We start from the raw sequence: 25,480 nt of genomic DNA, 5'->3' as shown, positions 1-25,480 counted from the left end.
TACAGAATAAAACAAAGAGGAACTGCTGTTGTATCACAAGCTTCTTCTAGATGCCTTGATGATTCTTTTTGGGTAAATCCATAAATCTTCACTTTTGCTAATCACACGTGCTGTTTTGTTTGTTGAAACTGTGTTGCCAGTCCAACCGCAACAATACCAGTCAGTGTGAGACAGGCTGCGGATGCCTGACCCATTTGTATGAGTGAGTCAGATCGGCGGAGAAGTTACCCTGGCTGGGGCCCACGCACAATGGGGTCATGAGTTTTAGCACCTAGAGCCTCGGTTCCCACCACAGCTGGAAGGACAAAGATGAAGAGGTCTTAAGCAAGCGTCCAGCGCTGCGCTGCTTGAGCAGAAGCCAGAGGGACAACTGATGTGTGATTTGTGTTATTATTGTGACTGGGCTGCGTGAAAAGATAAAGCAGTTATCGCATCGCCGCAGAAATGGACATGAACAGGTTGTCGCTCTGATTTGGAAACGCGCGCCGGACAAGACAGGAAAGCAAATCTATTACTGCATCTGCAAAGTGTGATTTTATGCACCAGATCTCCACAGACAACGTCTGTCTTGTCGCCTTCATCTTACACCAGATACATCTTGTTTTGATGGGGCCAAAGCTGCTGTAGATTAGAGGGAATTGATGTCTTACATCATTGTAATATTTATATGTCGAAGCGTGTACATGAATAAGAAACTGGCTTCATATTCACTGGGGAAAACCAGCGGCCCGGCTGATGGAGTAGCCTGCTGATGGAGTTAAGTGCAGTGAGATTTAGGCTCCATCTTGAGTGACGCCTGTGGCAGGTTTATTTTATGTGTGGCTGCCCTTGCCAAAGGGTCACTGCTGCACTAGTTTGCGTTGGCCATTCTGTGTTTGTTGTTTCAGATGACTGCATGAAAGCTGGAATCCAGCACAGATACTGTATGTTTTGTCCAAAATGTCCAAAAAACGTACTTAACATCCACACTGCAAGAGCCATGTGTGTGAGCTTGAATCTTTTAGACAATCGCTATCACGTGCGATGGACAGATGGACAGACAGGCAGGCAGACACAGACTTGCTCAAGGACACCACAGCTGCCTCTAGAATCACAACGCCGTCCTGTCGCCCAATAACTTAACTCTTAACGAATTCCATATTTGTATTAATTAAGAAGGAATATCACAGTGTTTTCTTCTTTGGCATGCCTAACGTGGCTTGCATTGACTTTACGTTGTGTCGGTGTCTAAATAAAGCATCGTTTTGTGTGTTTGTACATCAAATTCAGAATGTTGATCACCGCTGGCACAGAGACATCAAATTGTTGTTTCTATGGAAACAGAATTTCATCTTATGCAACAAATCCAAAATGCTTCCTACAACCGGGCAGGTGAACAGTCAGAAATGCTTATTCGAATGGGAATGCATATTGTGTCCATGCAAATCCTGTGTATAGATATAATAGATTTTTTTATTTTTTTATTTATTTGCATGAATTAATAGACGTTTTTTGGTGAAAATATTTTATAAACCAATTGTTTTATTATAACAACATCTAACGGTGGTCCAGCTGACTCTGCATAGATCTTTCAAGGCAGCCATCATGGCCCTCCTCCATTAGATTTATTCACCCGGTGATCTATTCTGCTCAGGGCTATCAGGACAGCCTTGCCCTGCCAGCTGTTGTGACCGACTTTGCTCGTCTGTTTTGGACGGATTTCCCAGACTCCCTTTGCTTCAGCCAAAATACTGTGGCTCCACTCTCACAGTGAAATGGTGGTAATGATCCTTAATCTTCAGTGGTTTTGTTGCTCATACCGAGACACAGTTTGCGGCTACTGCTCCTTGTCACTGAGCTAAAAAAGCTGTGAGTCCCATATTCACTGGTATCCTTCCAGTTTTCTTTTTTTTTGGTACATGAAGCAATAGCTGCTAATTAAGCCACCGCCTGATCGTCGTTATCTCTAGGCTCCATCCCAAATTTTACACAAGAGATCCATGGTTACTGACCCAGCAATCCCTGTTTAGTCTCGTTTTGTATGACTCACTTGCTTCTTCAATGTTTCTATAACAATCCCTGTTTTTCTTTACCTAAAGACATAAAAAATATTACAAAATAAATGTTATAATGTTAACAATGTTGTGTGTTTTCAAACTTTATTTAGAGAAATGAATCACCAGTTATATTACTTTATAAACACATTATAATGTATTAGAACAGTGATTATAATGCATTAAACATATTAGATGTATTACAATAATGGGAATTATAATACACAATGATCCTTACAAAATAAATGTGTAAGTCAGTGAGTGACGAGCAATTATGAAGTATTATGATAATTGACTTATAAGTCATTGTAAAATGCTTTATAATATGTTTTCATTGTTGTTATAAAACATTATGGATATGTATGAATGCTTAAAACTACAACTATACAAAGAAATAAACAAGCGACCGTGGCTCAGTGTTAGAGCGGAGTCGTCCTTCAATCAGAGAATCGGCGGTTCGATCCCCGGCTCCATGTTGATGTGTCCTTAACCCCTAATTGCTCTCGAAGGCCGTACCTGCGCTATATGAACTGTATGTTAGTTAGTCCTGATGGGCAGGTGGCACCTTGTCTGGTGAATGGGTGAATGACATGTAGTGTAAAAGCACTTTGAGTGAAGACTAGAAACGCGGTATTCAAGTACGAGTCCATTATATTATATTTACCATAATAATTATGTTTATAATGAATTATAGACATGGGTGTCATAGACAGTGTTACCGCAGATTTCCTTAACACCTCTTTGTGGAAGCTTCAGTCACTTGTATAACTGTGTATAACTGCATTAACATGAGATTATCCTTATCTAACTAATACAACCAGATATAGATTACATTTTAATCTAAGTAAATAGGGATTGTGCTCCAAATGGCAACAACCTCTGGCTTTGACATAAGTAAATAACAAATTATATTAATTCATTTTGGAGTAGGCAAAGGCTACAAATTCACTAGATTAATGTTTAATTAGATTACTATTTTACATCAAAAAGATCCAAACCAGGTCAAATGCATATATAGCCAGTGATCATACAACTGTGGTTAGATTTATCCAGATGCAAAGTGGTTTGATGTGGCTACACTATGCCTTCATTCTGTCAGCTCACCCAGCCAGAGCCTGGGGAGCTGTCCATGGAGCTGGAGTGATTCTGTGGCTGATCATTCCTGGTTGTTGTCCACTTAGACTAGAGCATGGGGAATGACACCGTCTTTGAGAAGTTCACTCCCACAAAGCAGAAGATATATATATTGCCTCAGAACTGGTTTCTACCTTCTCTCTACAGGGTTAACTGGACATTTACAAATGTTTAAAATGGTACCCTGGACGATAACAGAGCAGATTGTTGCGTGTGTGCTCCATCTAAACGTTTCCCATTGATGTTTAGTCAACACCAATATATGTTTGTATTCAACAAGTCAACGCACTTTTCCGTCAATACACCTCTACTAGATCGCTAAGACTAAAGGACTAAAATTGCTTAATGCAAAATCTAAAACAATCTATTCATAGGTAACAATAAGTATGTAAAAAAAACTGGTGGTGCTATGAAGAGAAAATGTACTCTACTACTGGCCCGGGATACATTTAGGGGACGACCCCCTCAATGCCAAGGAAAGAAAATTGTGAAATTACAAAAAAATGGAGGCCCCGGCTAGAGCAGACACAATATCAACTCTCTGGTTTAAGCTCAGGTTTAGGAAAAAGAGAGAAGACACATTTGAAAGATGGTAAATACACTCGTGAATTAACCTTGAGGGGGGAAAAACACACCAAGAAGCCTCTTAAACTGGAAGGAAAAGAAGGCGTGTGATTGAAAATGTCAATTACACACTGACATTTGCGCCCACAGGCGATTTAAATCTACAAGTTCACCTGGGAGAGCACGCAAACTCTGGCACATCAATGCGGACACTTGCTTGCACCATTATTTTGTCATGTGTTTCCTTGAGCTTTGACCACCAACTGGGTTGTGAAGTGAATTCCTAGAAATTCAGTTAACCGAATAAAGGAAAAAAAGGGACATTTTTGCATTTCTTGAAGAGTAAAGATATACAACAAGTGTAAACAGAGAACTCTTGCAATTGTAGGCTGGGTCTTCCTGTGACAAGTAGCCTGCAGTCCTGCATCATATGCTGATTAATACAGCCTTGGTATGTATTCATTCCAGACTGTATATTCCACATGCTATCATATTTTTCCACCCATGCCCATATATATAACCCTATGTTTCTCTTCGGGATATATTCCACAGAGAGGAAATGAGACCTCTGCTTTATGGGGACCACCACGGGCATCAAATACGATTATGTGACCTGACAGTCTGAGGTCTGCTGACAGTGATCCATGTGGAGGGAAGGTTGTGATTGTCAGTGCAATGCTTTCTTTCCTCTGCGCCTTGCCCAAACGCTCGCCATGCGGTATGAGGCTGGGCTGCAGAATCGCTACCGGCAAAATTAACCATCATTCCGACTCCAGGACAGACAAAGGAAGACACACATAAGCCGGTCCCCGCGCATGTGTCCATGCAGGCGACCACGATTTTGCGATGTATATTCATCCATTTTGGGGAGGGTGGTGGTGTTGAACATTCTGCAGATTAGCCCTGACCTTGCCTTTATGATCAACAGTGAGTCTAATTTAACACCGGTAAAATAAACGATTTAGCTACATCTCACTGATATATTTTCACCATAGTTTTTTTTCAACCATGTGCTGAACAGCGACTCAGATATATGGAATGAATGACTGGTGCCGGTGAATACACCGCCTATGCATTTATGCGTGATGTGTGGCCGCCATTCTTAATTCTGGAGGTGCTTTAATGTGCTGGTCATCTATCAGCTCCCAGACCCGGCACCGACATCGCAATGGAGGGATGAGAGGAGGAAAATGGGTGTGGGATGGAGGAGGGGAGCTGCGCCACAGTGGAGAGGGAAGAGCAGGAGACTGTGAGCGCGCTAGGGTGGGATACCGCCCCTCCAAGGTCAAGTCGGCGACATTCAATTACATACTTCCGGTTAGCGTTTTCAGAATAAATCCCATATAAATAAACAGTCATACAATGCTGCTGATCTTTCACACACACATGGAGCTGTGGTGCATGGCCAATATAAACCCAACTAAATGCGGTCAAAATAAGTGTTTTTGTTCGGTATGCCTAATGGCAAAACATTTCAAGAAACTATGAGTTAGGATTTGATTAAACACGACAAGCTGTCACCAAGCCTTTTATTACAGCATCTAACTAAAACAAATGGAAGAGCTTGTTCATGCTTCCTGGACGCGATTCTCCTTTTCTTCACTCTAATAGAGCCGATTGAGAAAGAAAAAAAATAATAATAATTTTACTTTGAAAGAAACACACATCTTTTCCGGTTTTATTGGGGCAAATTTCAACAGTCTTGACGGATCTCACAGCTCCGGCGACAGGGAAACACACCCGTCAGCAGCGCGCATTGGAGACAAAAAAGCGCATCACGGACAAAGAAAATATGGGTGCGCTGGAGAGGAATCGCCTCAGCCGGTTAACACAATGGATGAGCCGCGTGTGTTTCTTTTACCGGGAGACCAATTAGCCCACCTTAATGAGGTGCTGGGATGCAAGATACTGCAAGCTAAAAAGGCGGAAGGCTGCGTTTAATCCGTCCGCGGATCCTATGAGCTTGCAATGGCTGTGGCGGGGATATGCAAGTGGATAGGAAATAATGTGCCTTTTTATTTTGTGATATTTTCCTTATTTTGTGGCCTTTCGTTTGGACAATTGCGATATTCGATTACGGAAGAACTAGAAAATGGGGCACTGGTCGGCGATCTGGCGCATGACTTGGGGCTGGATATTCGAAAGCTCGCCACTCGGAAAATTAAGGTAACGTCCAACAGCGGTAAGCGCTACGTGATTGTCAACCCCAAAAATGGGAAACTACTTGTCAATGAAAGGATCGACAGGGAGGCACTGTGCGATTTATCCAACACCTGCCTCATCAACCTGGAGTTGATGGTCGAAAACCCCAGTGAGGTGCACCATGTCGAGGTGGAGATCGTGGACGCTAATGACAATGCGCCGCAGTTCCCCAGTGAAGAGTATCAAGTGGAAATCACGGAATCTGCTTTACCGGGGTCTCGGTACCCAATTGAAAACGCGCAAGACCCGGACATTGGGTCCAATTCAGTTCGTATGTATCAGCTTAGCACAAACGACCATTTTGCGCTGGTATCTAACAAGCCCTCCCTCAACACAAAGCACATCGAGCTCGTGCTCAAAAAGCCCGTTGATCGTGAACAGACGCCTTACCACCAATTAATTCTAAGTGCTGTGGATGGTGGGATGCCGGAGAAAACAGGCACGGCCAAAATCAATATCCGGGTCCTGGACTCGAATGACAATGTCCCCATGTTCGACAGTTCAGTGTACAAGGTGAAACTGTTGGAGAACTCGCCCAAAGACACCCTGGTGATAAAACTGAATGCGACTGATCTGGATGAGGGCACAAATGGAGAGGTTTATTACTCTTTCAGCAGCTACACTCCTGAGAGAGTGAGGCAGATGTTCAACATGGACACTAACACCGGAGAAATAAGAGTGAAGAGCAATGTTGACTATGAAGAGACCAACTCCTACGAGATGTACATCCAGGCGATGGACAAGGGCCCCGGGGCCGTGGCGGCACACTGCAAGGTAGTGGTGGAGGTGGTGGACGTGAACGACAACGTCCCTCAGATAGTGCTCTCATCTCTGTCCAGCCCCGTGAGGGAGGACGCCCGCGCAGACACAGTAGTGGCCCTCATTAGCGTCACTGATCGAGACTCGGGCGCTAACAAGCAGGTGAGCTTGGAGATCCCAGCAGGCCTTCCTTTCAAGATCAAGTCATTTCGAAATTACTACACTCTGGTTACCTCAGCCTTCCTGGACCGCGAGACCACCGATGCCTACAACGTCACTCTGAGTGCCACCGACGGAGGAAACCCTCCCCTCTCCTCCCAGAAGACCATACAGGTGGACGTGGCTGATGTTAATGACAACCCGCCGCGATTTGAACAGACTTCCTATACCGTCTACGTGGCTGAGAACAATGCCCCCGGGGCCTCTTTGTGTACTGTGAAAGCTCAAGACGCCGATATCAAAGAGAACGCACGCATCACCTACACAGTGCTCAACGACAACAACCATGGCATCCCTGTCACCTCATATGTGTCTGTGAAGGCCGACACAGGCGAGGCTTATGCCCTGCGAGCCTTCGACTATGAGTCACTGAGAGAGTTCCACTTCCAGGTCAAAGCCCAAGATGGGGGCATTCCCCCACTCAGCCGCGTTGCCACTGTCTACATCTACATCATGGATCAGAATGACCACGCGCCACTGATAGTCAACCCTCCTGGCAACGGCACGCGCTCCTTGGAAACGGTACAAAAGAACGCAGAGCCTGGCGCCATGGTGACCAAAGTGGTGGCTTACGATGCAGACGCCGGTCCGAATGCCTGGCTGGTGTACGTGCTGGAGACGGCCACTGACCTGGACTTGTTCAAGGTGCACGAGCACACCGGTGAGATCAGGACCACTCGGAGGATCCTGGAGGACAACTCCACCTCTTTTGCTCTCACCGTGTTAGTGAAGGACCATGGGCAGCCTAGTCTCTCCTCCACCGCCACCATCAACGTGGCTGTCATGGAGGTGCCGCCCAAAGTGGCTCCTGACCCCAAGCGGATCATCCGACCTCACAGCACGCTGCTTTTCTCCAACGTGACCCTGTACTTGATCGTGGCTTTGAGTGCCACCACCTTTGTTTTCCTGGTCACTGTGGTGGTGCTGGCAATCGTCCGCTGCCATGCCTACTGCACCCAACCTGGGTCCTGCTCCCCGTGCTGCGTGTCACAGAAGCCCCCTCTAGATGGTGGGAGCAGCAGCGTGAGTGCCGGCGGGGGAGGCGGCAGCGGCGGCGGCGGTGGTGGCGGTGGCCCACCCGGGGCACAGCCTAATAACAATGTGATGCTTCGGAGGGACCTTAAAGTGGAGCCTCACTACATCGAAGTGCGTGGGAATGGCTCCCTAACAAAGACGTACTGCTACAAGACCTGCCTGACAGCCACCTCTGGCAGTGACACGTTCATGTTCTACAACACAGGACGTCCCATCAGTGGCACCTGGGGCAGCGGTGCCGACCGCTTCTTCACGAGTGGGAGTGGATTTGTACGCAGACTGAGCATGCCCGATGCCTCCATGCAACTCTGCCCAGAGGTGTGTCATTCATTTTTTTTTTACGCCTACCTTATGTCCACATAACTGGAATGAATCTTGTTTACAAATTAGAGGCTTTAATTACATTTGATTTAGCTCTCGAACAATGTAAGACCCTTTTTAAAGTACATACTTAACATGACTTTTCATTAAGGTTAGAGAATAGCGTGCATCGTCGTCATTTCTGTCAGCGTCACTGTGTTGCTGCAGGGTGACGATATTCCTGCATGTCAAGTTTGATCCCCTCCTGCAATGAATCGAATCCTTGCAAGCCTCATTTTCTTTGTTCAGGTCCCACTCGTACTGTGCTGTCGCTCAGCCCGGCCCAGCACTCACACTGCATTAGTGTCAGGCCTGATGCTTTTCAGGGTCCTGTGCTATTTTCTGATGATTCAGAGATTTGTGTTTCAGTTCGAGGTTGACGTCACATCTACTCTAAGAACAGGTCATGTAGTCTTCGCTACAGGCTCATTCTCTGTGCGAGAGGGTTTGACTCGTGTGTGTGTGTGTGTGTGTGTGTATGTGTGAGTAAAACTGTTAGACTGGATCCGTTGGGGTTAATTGACTCGATCAAAGGCCCTGCAGGACTTGTTGTTGTTGCATCTGATTACGGGAGAGATATGCATTTACCTTCTGCCATTTTATATTCTTGATCTTAAATAGGCTGCATTACTTCAACGGTACAATGTTCTCTATTTAAAATGAGTGAAACAGTGAATGCCTCTACCTGCGAGGCCATACCTAGCGTCACACCTAAAATACTATTTATATAGAGGTAACATTGAAAAAACATGACTGTTTGCTGCTTGATTGACAATATACCAGTCAAAAAGTCCTGCATAGCTGCATTCCTAGCGTTCATCAATCGTGTAGCTCTAAAGTCTTCAAGTCTATTAGTTGTATATTGAAGGAGCACAGGTTTGACTCTAGATTTTGGGCAGATATGTTTTGCTTTTATGCCGCTTAGGTTAAAGAGATTAGTGGTTCAAATATTGGAATAATTCTAATTTAATTGAAATGCTCCTTAGGTTAAGAGTTCATCTCTGGGTGCAGCATCTAAATTATCAAGTGACAGCCACCAGTACATTAGTTCTACGGAAACCTCTTACCAAGACAAGGGTAGCGGTGTAAATTATATTAACCTCCAGCCTGTGTTCCTCAGCCCTGCAAATTAGATTTACTGAAAGAAGCTGGGTCTACCAGCAGAAAACACAGTGAAACTCTGTGAATCAAACTGGAGAACATAATGTGCCATCTTTATCTAGGACACTTGCTACTGCCTGAGCAGGTCTGTGTCTTAAAACACAGCTTTTCTTATTCAGTGTTCTTGAGGTCCAAGGCTACAAAACCCACATGATGCTGACAGACTTTAGCATTCATGCAGATGTTCCTAATCACTTCATACAGTCAGTGTGCGCAGCACCTAGTCATGAGGAAAGTAATGAGTAGGCATAATCAGCCATAATAAATGGCCATGAAAGATTAGCTCATTAAAATATGTTTCCCCCCCTACCAGACTTATATAGTTCTTTGAATCTAAAGGCATAATCATCAGCAGAATTAGGCCATCATCAAAGGCGAATGAATGGGAGTCCGTTCCAATAGTCCAAAAAATATTAGGCAGAATCAAGTAAATCTCCAAAGCAAGGAAGATGGAATAAGATGAAACCAGTTTGTACAAGATAGTGGTGATCGTGGTCATTTGTAAAACAGTATTGACGATTTTGCTCCGCACATTGGCTTGCACTAAATCCTACACATTTGCGATACCATTTGTATACAACTGCCCATCACTCTGCGCTAATATGGACCAGACCTGTAGGATGCGGTTGCTCTGGCGATGATGGCTTATTGGTTTTCAAAGGCAATAACTTACAAGAGGACTGCTGGGAGTTGCAAGCACTCAGCCCGGGTTCATCAGGAGCAGACAGATGCTCACAGTGCCACACAAACATGGGCACATCGGCCTGTTCAAACACCCCGGCACTCAGGGAGAGGGCATAACTCCCCCAGCTCTCACATTCATAGTGCCATGGAGTGAGAGACTGTCCAAAACTGGTCAATATGATTCTCAGTCACTGGCCTTTTTAAAGTCCTTCTGTTTCTGTGTGGATATCAATATGTATGCGTGTGTGTGTGTGCGTGTGTGTGTGTGTGTGTGTGCTCGCAATGGGGGACACGACTGCAGTGTTCCTATCACGTCCGGAGCTGGGATGTGTATCATGATTAATTGATGAGGCCATGGCTCAGCCTGTGCTCTGCACTGTATGAGATCAAACTAAATTCTCTCTCTCTCTCTCTCTCTCTCTTCCCTGCTGTCTCTCTCTCCCTCTTTTCTCCCTCTTCTCTCCCCCCACCCCATCCTGTCTCTCCGTCTCTCTCTCTACCTCTTGCTCGCTCAGCCGAAAGCCCCGAATGCTGACTGGCGATATTCTGCATCTTTGAGGGCAGGGATGCAGAGGTAAGCACTTTCCATCTTTAACTCTTCTGCAACTTGTGATCGTCTAGAAAAAGTTACACCTTTTTTCATTCCGACTCACACCTACACCCAGTCTCTGCTACCGCTACAGTGACCCCTTCATAATGCCCTTTACCACAGCTGCTATGTATGGGATCTCTAAGTAATGACAGATACCTGCACCTCAAAAAGACCTTATTAATAACCCTTTTAAAAAAATGATAACAAAGACCAAATACTGCAGATCAGTGTGTGCTTTGATCAGAAATGGACGATTAGTCGCCCCTCAGCATCGATGGCCTCTTCAGCTCCCATCAGTGGATGCCTAGCACTCCTCCTCTGCAGTGTAATATAATATAGGTCATCTACATTCTGAGCGTCGCTCCCCCCAGTTACAGTCTTTAAGCAGGAAGCATGAAGGACAAATGAGCTGACTATGACCTTTCTCAGATTATCAGATGCACACATGCATCAGTGTCTGCATGTGCAACTGCCCCACACATGTGTGCCTTTCTGTGTGCATCTCTATATTTTTGAGTCCAGACAGCATAGAGGACATTTTGGACTTGAGTCCCTACTTGTTAATTCAGCGGCAGGCACTCTGATTTTCCAGATATGGATTCATATGCCTTATTGCTGGACCAAATCCTAATTATAGAATGATTTAAAGATCTCATTCTCATTAGCTACCTACTGCACATCAGAGAATACTGAAATTAAGAGGATCTGATGATTGGAATACATTTGTAGCTTTTTGCTTCTACGTCTGTCACTTACATTTTGTGATGATGAGGACGCAAAAGTTGTATTGAAATACATAATGAAGTGTTTTGCTAATTTGACATGGGGACAGCTGGAACGTCAGGGACTAATGACTTTTACCTCCACATGTCTGAATTTTCATAATTGTATGCCAACAATGCTCAGCGCTCAGTTGTGCACTCTTCCGCTCTGTGTAAGTTCGATTTAATTGGATATTAGTGTTAATTTCTATGGCGTGGACGGTATCATAATGTGCATCATGTCATCAAGTCACTGTAACATGACATGGATTAACATAAATCATCATCGCAATTTGCCGCTGCCATCTCCAAACAGGCAGTGCCTGTAACGCGCGTAGACACCGAGAGGCTCGTATCAACGCTTAACCCCGACACACGCGTGCTGTAATCTATCACACTATACACGGCGTCTAGCACCAACTTCACTGACCCACATTCCTACTGAAGTCAGTCAGTGTAGAAAACTCCAGTATCTGTGTCACGTTCTCACACATTAGACCAGCACCGTTGCTTACGGAAAAGCTTCAAACCCACGCTGCTCAGTCTGTACTTGGCTGTTTTATATTCATGGCAAATCCCTATTCAACATAACGCATCAGTGTTTTTGCAGTTTGAGGTTAGATGCTGGCTGTGCTGCATTGCAGAGGCACCAGTCAGGGTAGGTCCTCCTATACAGTATGAGCTCTATCTTCATTATAAATGTATGGGGGGGGGGGGGGGAATATCTCGTAGGAAGACTGCACTCATGCACTTGGCTTTGTGTGTTTACTACAGCATTGTTTTTAAAGGACTAGTTAGACACTGAGGAAAATAGGCTAATTTATTCTGTTGCCGGGAGCTAGATGAGAAGATTCATACCCTTCTTACATCTGTCTTTTAAATATGAAGCTACAGCTACCAGCCAGTTGTCTTAGCTTAGCTAAGCCATATGGGGCAAGACGCATAGCCTTATGAGATATTATTGGGGCGTTAATTTGGCTAATTTACAATTATCGTGAACATGCGCTCATTTACTCACAGGTGGCTTTCATCTTGTTGATGCTGGTCATTTACACGGTGATCTGAAGTTAGGAATGTTTGCTGAATCTCATGAAAGTTAAGACAAGAATACAGAGGTTTTCTTGCATTAAGGCCAATATTCCTACTAAGCTGATGACATAGCTACTGAAAATGTATCTTGCACTAATATTTCCCATTACATTACTCCGATTAACCTAAAAAGGTCCCCATGAGGCAAAACTGTGTTTTGTTCTTTTCAATGCTGCATGAGAACAGCCTCCAAAGCATACAAGTTATGCTGAATATTGTCATATTCTGAATAAAAGTGTAATATGACTTTGCATGTAAACATAGCCAGTTAACCGTAACAGTAAAACTAGAAGGAATAGTTTCTATGTTGCCATCTCTTGGTGTGCTGCAGGACCCCCTAAGTCGAATAAAACAAAAAGTACACCCTCAGGGTTTCCACATCTCGTGAAAAAACTTTAGATACAAAAAGAAAACTGAGAGTCTATGTTGTGGTTGTGGTGGGACATTTTAATATTTTTCATTTGGGTGTGTTAGTAGTGTCCTACTTTTTATACACATAATTACTAAAATATAAATATGTAACAAGATCAGCTGGAAATACTTAAATACATTAAATATGTTGTGTATCCCAATTGAATATGTAAACAGATGTCATCTTGAAACACTTTTAAAAATGTCTTCCTCTCCGCAGTCAAATGCATGGCCACACACTGTATGGAGACCCAGTCTCTTTACAACAATATCAATCTATACATTTCTGACATTTTAAGCATTTCTTTCTGTTGGATTACCGTTTCAGTTGAGGGTTTTCGAAAATATCTATACTACTGATTAACAGCTAGACGTCATGTCCCTGAATAAAGACTCGATGTTTGCTTCAAAGGCTGAATTAATATTAGATGGGATGTGTCTCACTGAGTTTGCTGGATGTGTTCTGCCTCTTAGTTCGGTCCACATGGAGGAGTCCTCTGTGATGCAAGGAGCCCAGGGGATGTTGGTCCAGAACTGGCCCACTGTGTCCAGCGCCGCAGGTGAGTGGAAGTCTAGCAGTCAGGACGGAGTGAAAAAGCACTGAGCACTGTCGAAACACTACATTCGATCGGAAGGCGACTGAGCAAGTTTTCATTGATCTTGCTTTATAATGTATGAAAAGGAGAGGATGTGAAACGTCTTTATGTAATACGTAGGCTTTAACTCCAGGCTATTTGTCGAAAGGCTTGTTAAACTAGGCACCTGGGATTTGAACCTCTGGTACCCTGGTTGTGTTTGCCAAAAACATAATCGGTGGGAAGTGTTTCCGTCCTTGTCGCTGCACTTGTGACTCGTGTTACTCCCATTCGATGAAGCTAACCGCTGGCAGGTGAAGACAATCAACCCTGGGCTTCATTAAAAAGTAGAATGTGGAAGCTATTTGTATATACTGGAGAAAAAAAAAGAATAATTACATTATTAGACAGATGGGCATAACCTATCACTTCCCAGGGCATATTAAGAACTACCACATCAGCATATATGGCAAAAGTGAATGAGTTGACTAGGAATGTTTTATAGATGATGTGTACTCTGTACTAGTGCCCTACTATACTAATTATAATTAAGGGAGAGAGATAATTTGACCAATTGTCTTGCCTTGAAGAAAACAAATATGACGACAGTAATTCAGGTAAATCGAAACTCAGAGCTTTCAGAACAGAACATCATTTTCATGGATTTGTCTCTCAGTCATTCGGGTTATGGTAACTACTGAATAGTTTGACAATTTGGGAATGCGCTTGTTAGTTTTCTTGCCGATGGTTGGATGAGAAGATCAATTCAGCTCTCATGTCCATTAGCTTAGCATAAAGACTGGAAACAGGGGAAACGGCTAGCCTTGTTCTGTCCAGAGATTAAAAAAAAAAGGATGATCTGCCTACCAGCACCTCTAACTACTCAACTCAATCTCTAATCAACACCAATCTGTACAAAAACGTAATTGTAACAACACAAAGTTGCAGTTATTCAGTGAGATTTAGAGGTGCTAGTAGGCCAATATATATATATATATATATATATATATATATATATATATATATATATATATATATATATATATTTGTTTTACTTTGGAACAGAGCCAGGCTACCTGGTTCTTCCTACTTTTGGTCTTTATGCTAAGCTAAGCTCACCGTCTCCTGGCTCTAGCTTAACATTTACCGAAACAGACATGAGAGTGGGATCAATCATCTCAACATCTTTGCAACAAAGCGCAAAAATCAAATCACCGCACCTAAATGCCCATTACTACACATTACACATTCAAAGTTGTTCATTGGATTATATTATATTGAAGAAGTTGAATTCATTCTTGTTTTTATTTTGGTTCAGATGTGGTAAAACTGGGGCTTTGACAGAATTGTGCTTTGAATATCTACATGATCTTGAATTCCAGTGTGATGTTCATGCAGAGCTTAGCTGAGGTGCCAAAAGCCTGGGGCCCTTATGCAGAGCCACAGATAAACAACTGTATCCTCCCATGAAAGCGGCTGGCAGCACGGAGAGCTACAGACTGAAAAAGGAAACCGTTTTTTAATAAGAAATGAGTTGTCCTGAGTGGGTGGCAACATTGGAAATGTGTGGCATGTAGCACACCATAAGTGTAAATAGAACTGGCCTCAGAAATGAACTGCGCTTCACAGAAACACTGGCTCGGAGCTCATGACTAACAGCTTTTGTCGGTTTATTGGGAAACTTTTGAAACTCCGATTTCGAAAAGTCTCTGGAACATTGTGAGCTGTTCCCCTCCTTCCTTCCGTCAGCCAAGCTTCCATTCATTGATTTTCCGTCTTGCTGCAGGAATTAGAACACAGGTAGAGACTAGAGGGTGAAGGGTAGCATCACTGCCAATCACTCCGAGAGTCAGCTACAGAATATGTCTTACTGTCTGTGAGGTTTTTCTCTCTCTCTGTGGAAACGAGAGCTGGGGAATTTTTCGAGATACAAGCTGTACCGGTTCCCAGTATCTCTGTGCCGGTTTGCTGCAGAGCAATGTGTGTGTTTTTTTTTTCCAGAGCAGACGAGAAGCTGTCTCTCTGGTTAAGTAAAGGCTGAAATATAGTATTCTCTTTAAGCAGAATGCACAGCGCACTGCAGACCTTTCAGGGGTGCATTGTTCCAAAAGGAAATCATTTGTCAGGCATGGACATGTGATGGATTGCAGGTTTGATCCTCATTAGTATGCATCAAGAGGTGGAGCCCATTTTTTGTGACACATTTTCTCGTCTGCAGTTATTGTCACCCTGATGAAGTTGTCTGATGTGCTGCGATGCATCTAAATGCGGCACCCTCAAAACAGTGTTTACATAAGTGACCCGTGGCGCAGATGAGGAGACATTTGTCTAATGCCAGAGGGGGAGAGAGGCTATTATCAGGACTAAGAGATGAAAAAAAAAGGAGAGATCCAGTAACATTAAAAGCAATTTTGGAGAGGAAGAGCAGTGGAGACGTGCAGGGGGATTGGAGAAAAAAAAAAAAAGAAAAAGCGAGGTGTGTGGGGGGATGGAGAAAGAGAAAGGTTAAGAGGATTGGCAGGTTCCTGCAGTAGTGTTGTTGCTAGGGAACGCCATGTGACCTGTTGCCTGGCAACACTGTCTAACTGAGAGATTGCTGCAGCAGCCGCACCCTCCATCAGCAGGGAGTGGGCGAGGGCAGTTTCCATGGCAACCGGTCATATCTCTGAATGGAAGATTTGGAGACCGGGGGGAGAGGAAGGAGTAGGGAGCGGAAAAGGGACGGGGACTCGGCAAGGGCAGGTATTAAGAAGAAAAAGAGGGCACGCAGTAATTTAGAGGAAAGAATGTCGGAAAGAATGGTTCAGGTTTCGGTGTCTCGTGCAGAATACACGCGATGCACCGCATGGAATTACACGAGCACTACGCGACTGTCAGATGTTGTGCATGTGCCACAAACCGCATTAGGGATTCATTTTAGATGGAACCAGACAGGAAATAACAGCCTACTTTCAATGTAGGACATCAGGTTAGAGAAGATGAGGCTTCAAACACCCACACATCTACACCAGGTGTCACGGCAGCCTCCTCATGAGGAGCTGTACTGACCTGCCTACCAGCAGTTACACCATAATCCATTTGCTGTGAAATATAGGCTAATATGAAGCAATGGCAAAGTTACAAATAATCCTCCATGTTAGAGAAACGGCAGCACAGGGGGGGGGGGGGGGGGGGGGGGGGGGGAGCAAAGCTCTTCATAGTTGCACCGACTCCTCCGAGCTCTGACGTGACCTGCTCGTTGCGCTTTCATTTTTTCCGCATGCACACACACACAGGAATGTATCAGTTTAAATACTAATTAACAATGCCAGGGTTTTGGGATTTGTCACAGCCAGTGCAGAGAGCCCTGGGATGTCCCAAGACGCAGGGACAATATTCACTTGATTAGACGCTACACAGCCACTTGACATTTTAGCTCAGTTGGTCATGCGTGGGGACATGCACTGCTAAAGCCCGACCAGGTGTACGTACATAAGCCAAACACTGTACAATTTTCTCCCATCGTAATTATAGTGCAGTTTGCAGCTTTGCTACCAGTCCAGTAATCAGTACAGGTTTAATTATATCCGACTTCTTTTTTTTATTTCATTAATTCTACCTTGATGAATTGTCCAATACAATAAGTAGGTCGTAGCCTTCCAGTAAGGGTCTGGCCAAACACTATTAGATCACCCAATAACCACACGCCAAAAATTACAGGACAATTTTCTGTTGAATCTTAAATTAATTTAAATTAACCGCAGAGGATTAATCATCATGTGTCCGTGAACCTCTCACCTTTTCTCTATGGCACCTCCATCAGGCTTTGTATGTTGAAATTTACTGAGCACATTCATACCTCCCAAAGGATGAACTCTCTCCATTGTGTGCACTCGTTGACCTTGGCTCACAGAATATTTCATAATCTAACAGATATATAGTGTCATGGAATTTGAACACTCAGACCCCTATGCTATGCTAGGCTGCTACTTTCAATGGTATGAAATGATTCACGTTTATTTGGAAAGCTGTAAGAGACTTGTGCAGCTTGCCCCGATATACCTAAGATATATACTGTGTATATATATATATATATATATATATATATATATAAGATATGTAAGATATCACTTTAAAGTTATCTGAGTTTATGGTGAAAAGGAGTCTGCAGGTACTAATGCCGGCCCTGGATTAGGCTCAATGCTATGGTTTTAAAATAAAGGATTACATACAATAACCTGTAATCATGAAATGTGAAATAAGGAAGCATTTGTTTTGTCATCCATCATTACAGGACAAGAAAATGAAGTATTCCCAAACTCAACTTCCTGTAAATAGTAGCATCAGGCAACAGGAAATGGTGTGTCAGTTACATAAATTGGAGGTGCATTGTTTACAGCACTGCATTACTGGCTCAATAAGATCATCCACATTCTGCCTCACAGTATTCTGCACACTTTCTTTAACTCACCGGCTGTCTCTTCAGTTTATTTCAAGTCTATTTGTCCTCCTCCACACGAGAAGCCATCTTCCGTTACCTAACCATTGATAGCCATTGAATGGGAATTATTTAAAATGCTAGATCCTCTTCCTGGGTTTTAATACCCAGATTAAAATACAGACCGACAGACCGCACCATCAAATGTCATAATCCTCAGAAACAGACTAGCATTACAGCATTAACTCCACTAATGGTAAGATAAACTAATCAAATCTGACACTGATTAATCATTAAACAAGTTAAATTACGTAGGTCAATTAGCAGCAGTTGGCTTGTTTGTATTTAAAAATGGTGTAACATGAGACAACATTTTTAAAAAGAGAACAAAAAACTACAACGCTAAGCTAAATCTGGATTTTCTTCAGCAGCCATGAGCTGAAATAGTTATCCAGGTCCTTCACATGCTAATTATTTAATGTTATTTAAAAATGGATACTTCTATTTTTGCAAGTATAGAAAACAAATTATTCATGTGTGTCTGTGTTCCTGTCGCAATGGTACGCTGCTGCTTCGTTACCAAAAGACACAATATCTGACCTCGCCTGCAATACGCCAAACCTCAATGATTTACAGAGTTAATGTAGAATACAATTTAAATGAGTCACAGCTCAATAACACGTAATAGCACTCTGTAAAAAGGTGTCCGGCGCTCTTTGTATGCTCTTCGTTCAGCAGCCGAGCTGACTATTGAGCAGTGTGGTAGTGTCCATTACATCTGCTCTTATTATAGTCTGCACTCATAATTTATTCTCATGCTCGATGAGCTCATTTGTAGGGACCCAGTGGTACACTGTGTGCATGGACAGCGTGCGTTTTCAAAATAGTGTACTTCCCAATGGGACAGTGGTTTGAAACCATTTCAGTGCTCCAGCAAAGTCATAAATAGCCTACAAAGAAAAAATCAAACCCAATCTTTTTGCACGGGCCTGTGTTTGATCTAAATAAAATCCAGACGGAAAGTAGGTCAGTGCAGAGGGAACTGGTGTGGGCCTGAGAGCACCATGTCTGCAAAACACGCCCACCCCCATCTTTCTTACTGCCTCTCTGCCTCTCTCTCTCTCTCTCTCTCCCCTTATCTCATCCTCTTTCCTTCCCTTCCTGGCGTCTTTAACCTTTTGACCTTAATAGCTATGTCTTATTTTTAATTTACATAATCATTTTTCTATATATAGACAGGGGGGGGGTTTTTCCCCAACATATTTTGTCCGACTTGCTCTCTTTCATTTTTCTGTCACATCCATGCTTGAGCAGTAAAGGTTGAATCCCTGTCTCTGGCCTCCCATGAGAGAAGGATTAAGCTACTGCCATCATCCAAATACAAATCACACTGCCAAGTTAAACATCTCCTGGTTTCTCCAGTGGTCTCGGCTGAGTTGCCGTCCTGTAAATATCCTCTCCCTGTGGCTATCGCTTCATCGTCAGGCTATTGCTCTGCACGCTTTTGCTTGATTTCGATTATTCCTTACATGTCAGATTTTATGAACGTCTCAAAGACCAAATAATAAAGTCCAGATAGGGTACAATGCTTGACAGTTATTGAAAAAAGGTAAATGTGTGTCGGAGTAAAATGTTTTGTTCAGCTTTGTTGTCCCTGTTTTTAGTCGTTTGTCTATTTCTGTGCATTTACATTAAGAGCAACGAAATACAGAGATCAAATACCGTTAAATATCTCTGAATGCAGTGGGAGTATAACCCAGGAGATGAACCTTCGGGGACTGCTAAACATTTTTTAATCTTTCCCATCAGATGATATTCCATTTCTAAACGTGCTACTGGAAATCTTTGGCAATAAACTGAAACATTTTGTCCTTGCGCTGTTGACAAATTTGGAAAACAACTCAATGCTACTCAATCAATCCCCAAAGCACTTCACACATAAACATATGTGTTTATTGGCAGGAGCAAACACTGTCAAAACAATTCAAAAAATGATACTGGGGTCAAATTCCTTGGGTGTGTACACACTTACTATTAAAGTAAGCCATTATAGCCGATTCTGATAAAGTTTTTCTTAAATATCTTAATATCCGAGCTGTGTTTGGACTTGATTTCAATGAACAGTGGTGTTAAGATGAGAATGAGAGAGGAGCTTCTTCTTCTTTGTTTTCGGCTTCCTGCCTGCAGCTTTCTATAGTTCCATGTGTTTCACTCTTTATATTTCATTGAACAGTTATTTGGAACAATTAACTGAAATAAATGAAAGGCAGAATTTGGATAACAGCCTTTCCCGGCTACAGACAACTACTTGGTATGAAACATATGTGGATGACAGAATGTAACATTTATTCTCACCACATTGTTATTATTGTAGGATTAAATATTTTTGAATACAACACATTAGTAACCCTCCAGGGACTGTTGAACTTTTTTGAATCGTTCCCATTAAATTATATTGTTCCTGGAATTCTTGGGCCATAAACTGAAACATTCTGTCCTTGGACTGTTGAGAATGTTGCTCAATCACGCTGACGATGCTGCTCGATCAAACCCCCTAACCACTTCAACTCAGCCAAGTCCTAAACATCTGTTTATTGGCAGGAGCGAACACTGTCAAAACGATTAAAAAAATGATACTGGGGTTAAATTCTTTGGGTGTATACACGCTTATTATTAAAGTAAGCCATTATAGCCGATTCTGTTTCTGAAAATGATTCACGACGAGTAAGGTAATAGCAAAGGGGGGTTTACCTCTGGGACCGTGTATAGGCCAACTATGGGCGACTGTGGCTAAGTGGAGAGCAGGGCCGTCCTTCAATCAGAGGATCGGTGGTTCAATCCCCGGCTCCGCTAGTCGCATGTCGATGTGTCCTTGAGCGTGACACTTAACCCTAAAATTTCTCATGTAGCTGTGCCTACGGTTTAGAAATGTGATAGAATCTGAATTGTAAGTCGCTTTGGATAAAAGCGTGTGCTAAGTGAATGTAATGTACTATTGAAACGATACTTATACAGATTGTTCATTATTTTGGGAAATACGCTTATTTGCTTTCTTGCGGAGAAGATCAGTACCGCTCTAATGTGGATGGTAAATATGTAAGCAGCTGATTAGCGAAAAAAAACTAGCGGAACAACTAACATATTATATATCTTGTTTGTTTGATTTGTACAAAAAGCATTGATCAATTCCTCAAGAAAGTGAATAAGCCTACTTCCCTCGACTTCTATCAAAGCAGACTGAATGAAGGCATTTGACATGATTTCTTTCATCATACCTGTGTAGATGGAGATGGCGGTGAACTTTCACCCCCAGTGGGCGCTGGAGTCGACAGCAACAGCTGGCACTTCAGGTACGGCGCCTCCGGACAGGGCTACTGCCCTCCTCAGCAACTGAAGCCCGGAGAGATTCCCCCCGAAGCCTTCATCATCCCCGGATCCCCAGCCATCATTTCTATTCGCCATGACGCCGGCCCTGTGGACGACAAAGGTGACTTCATAAGCTTTGGCAAGAAGGAGGACGCCAAGAAGAAGAAAAAGAAGAAGAAGGACAAGAAGGACAAGAAGGATAAAGGAAAGGATGAGGATGATTAGAAGAGAATGGGTGACTTGCAAACAGAGCTACCAACAAACCACCATCGCAATTACAGAGCCAGAAAAAACAAAAGCCAAATGCATATTGTAGAACCGAGGGAGCCTCCTTTCACCATATTTACATTGACATTGTACAGTGGCCAAACCCTCGTTAGATGAGGCCTGCGAACTTGCTAAACAAATGTTCCTCTCTTTCTTGGCTCATTTGGCCCATAACTTCCCAGCCCATAAAAGGTAAACAAATGCTCCTAGTAGACAGACTTCATCTAAACATTGGACCAACTTAAAACAGAAAGGGTTTTATTGGATACGATTAGCCTTTCTGTGATTTGCTGACCCCCACTCCCCCCAGTTTGTATTATAAAAAAACAAAAACACCTGAGAGGGTGTACTATTTGTATCTGACCATTGTCAGCTGAGGCTGCCTGTGTTGGCATCTCTGTCTTTATGCAGCCCACCCGTCCTTTTTGGCTCACCTAGTCGCAGGTGAAGTGGAAGCCAAACTCAATGAAATGAAACAGAGGCTTTTGTCTTTAGCATTGTGGAGGCCTTGTAGAAATTCAGAAAATGTGGTCTTTTGTAAGAAAAGAAATTTATAAAAAATGAAAAAGTAACAGCATACAGTATATGTACCATGAAATTAACACCTTTAAGAGAAAGAGGTGGCTGAGACGCACAGGACCACACTCAAATAAAGAGCTCTGTTTCAGTGTAACATAGCACATTGCTGAGGCGGAGGACCTGGACTGGGTTGCACCAACTATGCGCAAGTTTGTTCCCAGGTTAGTGTATAAAGTAGTGGCTTCATAACTGCTAGTTCATTTGCAATTAGCAAGTTACTAAATTTGACCGTACCATGGGTGCCAAGGGGGGAGTTCTATGGCTGTAACTAGTTATAACATTAAGATTTCAAGATGGTAAGTTAGTAAGAGCATTATCTGGCTGATGGGTATCTACCACATGGATTTGTAGTTGACCAGATTGGCATAAAAATTACGATTGGTAAATAGAATCCATATTTCACTCTTAAAAGGACAATACTAGTTTTAGCATGTTTAAATTCATTCTCTACAAATCTACGAAGGCCACTTTACGTCACTGCTAATATGTTCCAAAGCAGATCATTGTGTATTGGGAAGCAGCTATTGTTCACGCAAAAAGACGCAGACGTGATGAATTATGTCGGCCAACCAAGTCTCAGAATGTGGATTTCAGCGTTGTATTGAATATGAACCAGACTCTGCTTGAAAGAAGACACAAACTGCAAAATGGTGACGAGTCATTTGTAGAAAATGGGCAGAAACATCCCAAAAGAGCGATATAGTCCTTTAAGTTGCAAAATGGAATGGAATTACTAAAGAAAAGAAAAAAAACACGCTATGTGTTAAAAAGAGAAGAAAAAAAAAAGATTCCTGCTTTACTGTTAGTGAGTGCAACTGTGTAACTTTGTATCATTTGCACCTGCTTTATTGCTTGCTTAAGTATTTAGTTGTTACTTAAGGTTACGTTGTAACAGATTTTTGTGGTGCTACCGCTTGTGTTTTAGCAATGCGTGAAAAGGGATCAGTAACTAGGGAACCTACGTGCAGCTGATGCAACCGGCCCCTGGCCTTGCCTCTTCTCTTGGAATATGGCACAGGTCAACGGGGTCTTAATCCCACTGTGTATCAGCACACCCAGTCTGACACACGCATTATTGTACACAAACACTGACTCTCTCTCTGCCTCTTATTCACACACACACACACACACACACACACGGACGTACAGAACATAACAACACACAAAGATATACTAAACAAATACACGCCCCTTTCTGGAAACTGTAGGCCAGCGCCGTCCTTAACATGGGAGTGTATGATATGGCTGGGACGCAGGAACGTTGCTTGTTGCTTCATTTCTGTTCAAGCCTGATCCCTCTTGTCTTTGAATGTTAAGTATAGTTGTTCTTCAAGCCCCGCACCACCGCCTCGACTGCTTCAGTGCTTGTAAAACGTGCTTGCCCCGCTGCCGGTGTTCCTCCCGTTTCTTCAGATCAACATGGTCGGACGACATCTTTCGAGTCACTCTCCTGCAATGAGCTTCGCCGTCCTAACACGGTGACAATTTGTGCGTTTGCATATCGACACAGAGAATACACACAGGCACCAACACGCACATACTAGGCTACACACACGCGCATCTTTTGTTCGGGTTCAACTTCAGCTGAGCCGAGGAGCTTCGGCCGAGCGTGTCTCCTCCGATTGCTCATTGTCGACAGCTCTCCCGTCTCTCGTGTGTTGTATTGTAAGGACCTCTGACAGGTTAGCAAAATCTGAGATCATGCTGTAGTGGAGAAAACGAGACAAGATGGGGAAGGCAAAAGAAGAGTCATTGTAGTGTGTTGTGCAGCTCCAGTGTAGAAGATGAAGAACAGCAGAGTTGAGTCTTTTTGCCTGAGCGGAGGTATTGCAGTTATTCCTCTGTCAGCCATTAGTGGCGACTGATCAACTTGGGTCGGCTCAAACCACTTACAAAATAAGTGCAGGGCCCTTAAGCAGCAGCGAAAGGAGGTTGACTTGGGGTTGATTTGGACGGGGTGGGGGGGGGGGGGGGGGGGGGGGGGGGGAATCCATTTAGGGATTAATGAAGGTGATGATAGCAACAAGCAAAGATCAACACAAGTCAATAATCACAGTTTACGACAGCTTGAAATTAGACCTTTTTTGGGGCTTAATTGCTGCACACAAACATCAGAAATAATGCTGCTGGGACGCACTGTACGGGAGAAATTTACATGTCGCAGCGACCCAAGTGTGAACTGTGTGAAATGATTGGCTGTATTTGGCCTTGACATTGTGAAGCCCAGGCATAGCACGGTAGAGAAAGAGTATCTGGAGCAGCAGACATTGGAACGGCATCAACATGGTGAAAAGTGTCATAAACTGTCACCTCAGTGTTCCTTTTTTTTTTTTCCTTCGTCAGAACATCGTCTTACCAGCCACAGTAGGGTTATGTAGGTGCTGCTATCAAACTCGATCCATCCCATGCACACGTGTCTTTCCCCCTGCCCCGTCCTTCAGGTGTACTTCTGTGCTGTCAGATCACCAAGTGGCTGTTTGCATGTTATAAGCAAAGGAAACAGATACTATATAGATACTATATATACATAGATATGTTTTTCCACTGAGAAATGCATATCGGATTACATATACATCTGATGCACGCTCTCAAAGACAATACACACACATTGAAAGTTCCACACTCATACATACACACATATACGCTATTGCGAACAGTAATTTGTGGAAAAACCTAAAAGAATCACATTTTTTATCCTGTTGAAATTAAATGTAATCTTCTAGATATACATAATGCTATTGTGTTATGCGATGAGATGCTTTTTTTTCCAGTTTTGACCCTTATGATTTTTATAGATAAGAACATCGATCCTTAAACTTGTGTTAATCTTTGAAATTATGATCAAACAAACACTATTGTGAAATCAAATACTTTATTCACCCTCCATATCTATCCCTTGAAAAAAAAAAAAAAAAAAAAAAAGTGAGAAAAAAAAATTCTAAATAGATAAAACGATATGAAAAAAATAAAGTTGATGTATTCTCTGCTTGTGTATAGTGAATGTTCCTCAGTGGCTGGGCGTGGCAGCCAGTGGCACACACACCAGTCGACTGTGACAGTGCAGATCTGTTAATAACTTCTTTTGTACACCTGCTTATCATTGTAAAGGTGATGATAGTGATTCTTATGATTTCCTCAATCTGGTAATGTGTTTTGTTAATATGTCACAAATAAAGTTTTTCTTAAATATCTTAATATCCGAGCTGTTTGGACTTGATTTCAATGAATAGTGGTGGTAATACTGATGAGAGAGGAGCTTCTTCTTCTTTGTT

General features: G+C 43.0%; 1 protein-coding gene across 1 annotated transcript; it reads left to right on the top strand.

Annotated features, from left to right (window-relative positions):
- Positions 1-5,699: 5,699 nt before the first annotated feature.
- On the top strand, positions 5,700-24,127 carry LOC306705121 (protocadherin alpha-C2-like; the record flags this gene model as incomplete). Its single annotated transcript, XM_079171815.1, has 4 exons — positions 5,700-8,264; positions 10,667-10,725; positions 13,479-13,564; positions 21,280-24,127. 4 exons carry the CDS (start codon positions 5,700-5,702, stop codon positions 21,585-21,587), a joined length of 3,018 nt encoding a protein of 1,005 aa, XP_079027941.1. The 3' UTR covers positions 21,588-24,127.
- Positions 24,128-25,480: the final 1,353 nt, after the last annotated feature.

Source organism: Pholis gunnellus (genome assembly GCF_910591455.1).
Source record: "Pholis gunnellus genome assembly, chromosome: 13".
In the NCBI taxonomy this organism is placed as follows: domain Eukaryota; kingdom Metazoa; phylum Chordata; class Actinopteri; order Perciformes; family Pholidae; genus Pholis; species Pholis gunnellus.
This window is presented reverse-complemented; position numbering and strand designations above follow the sequence as displayed.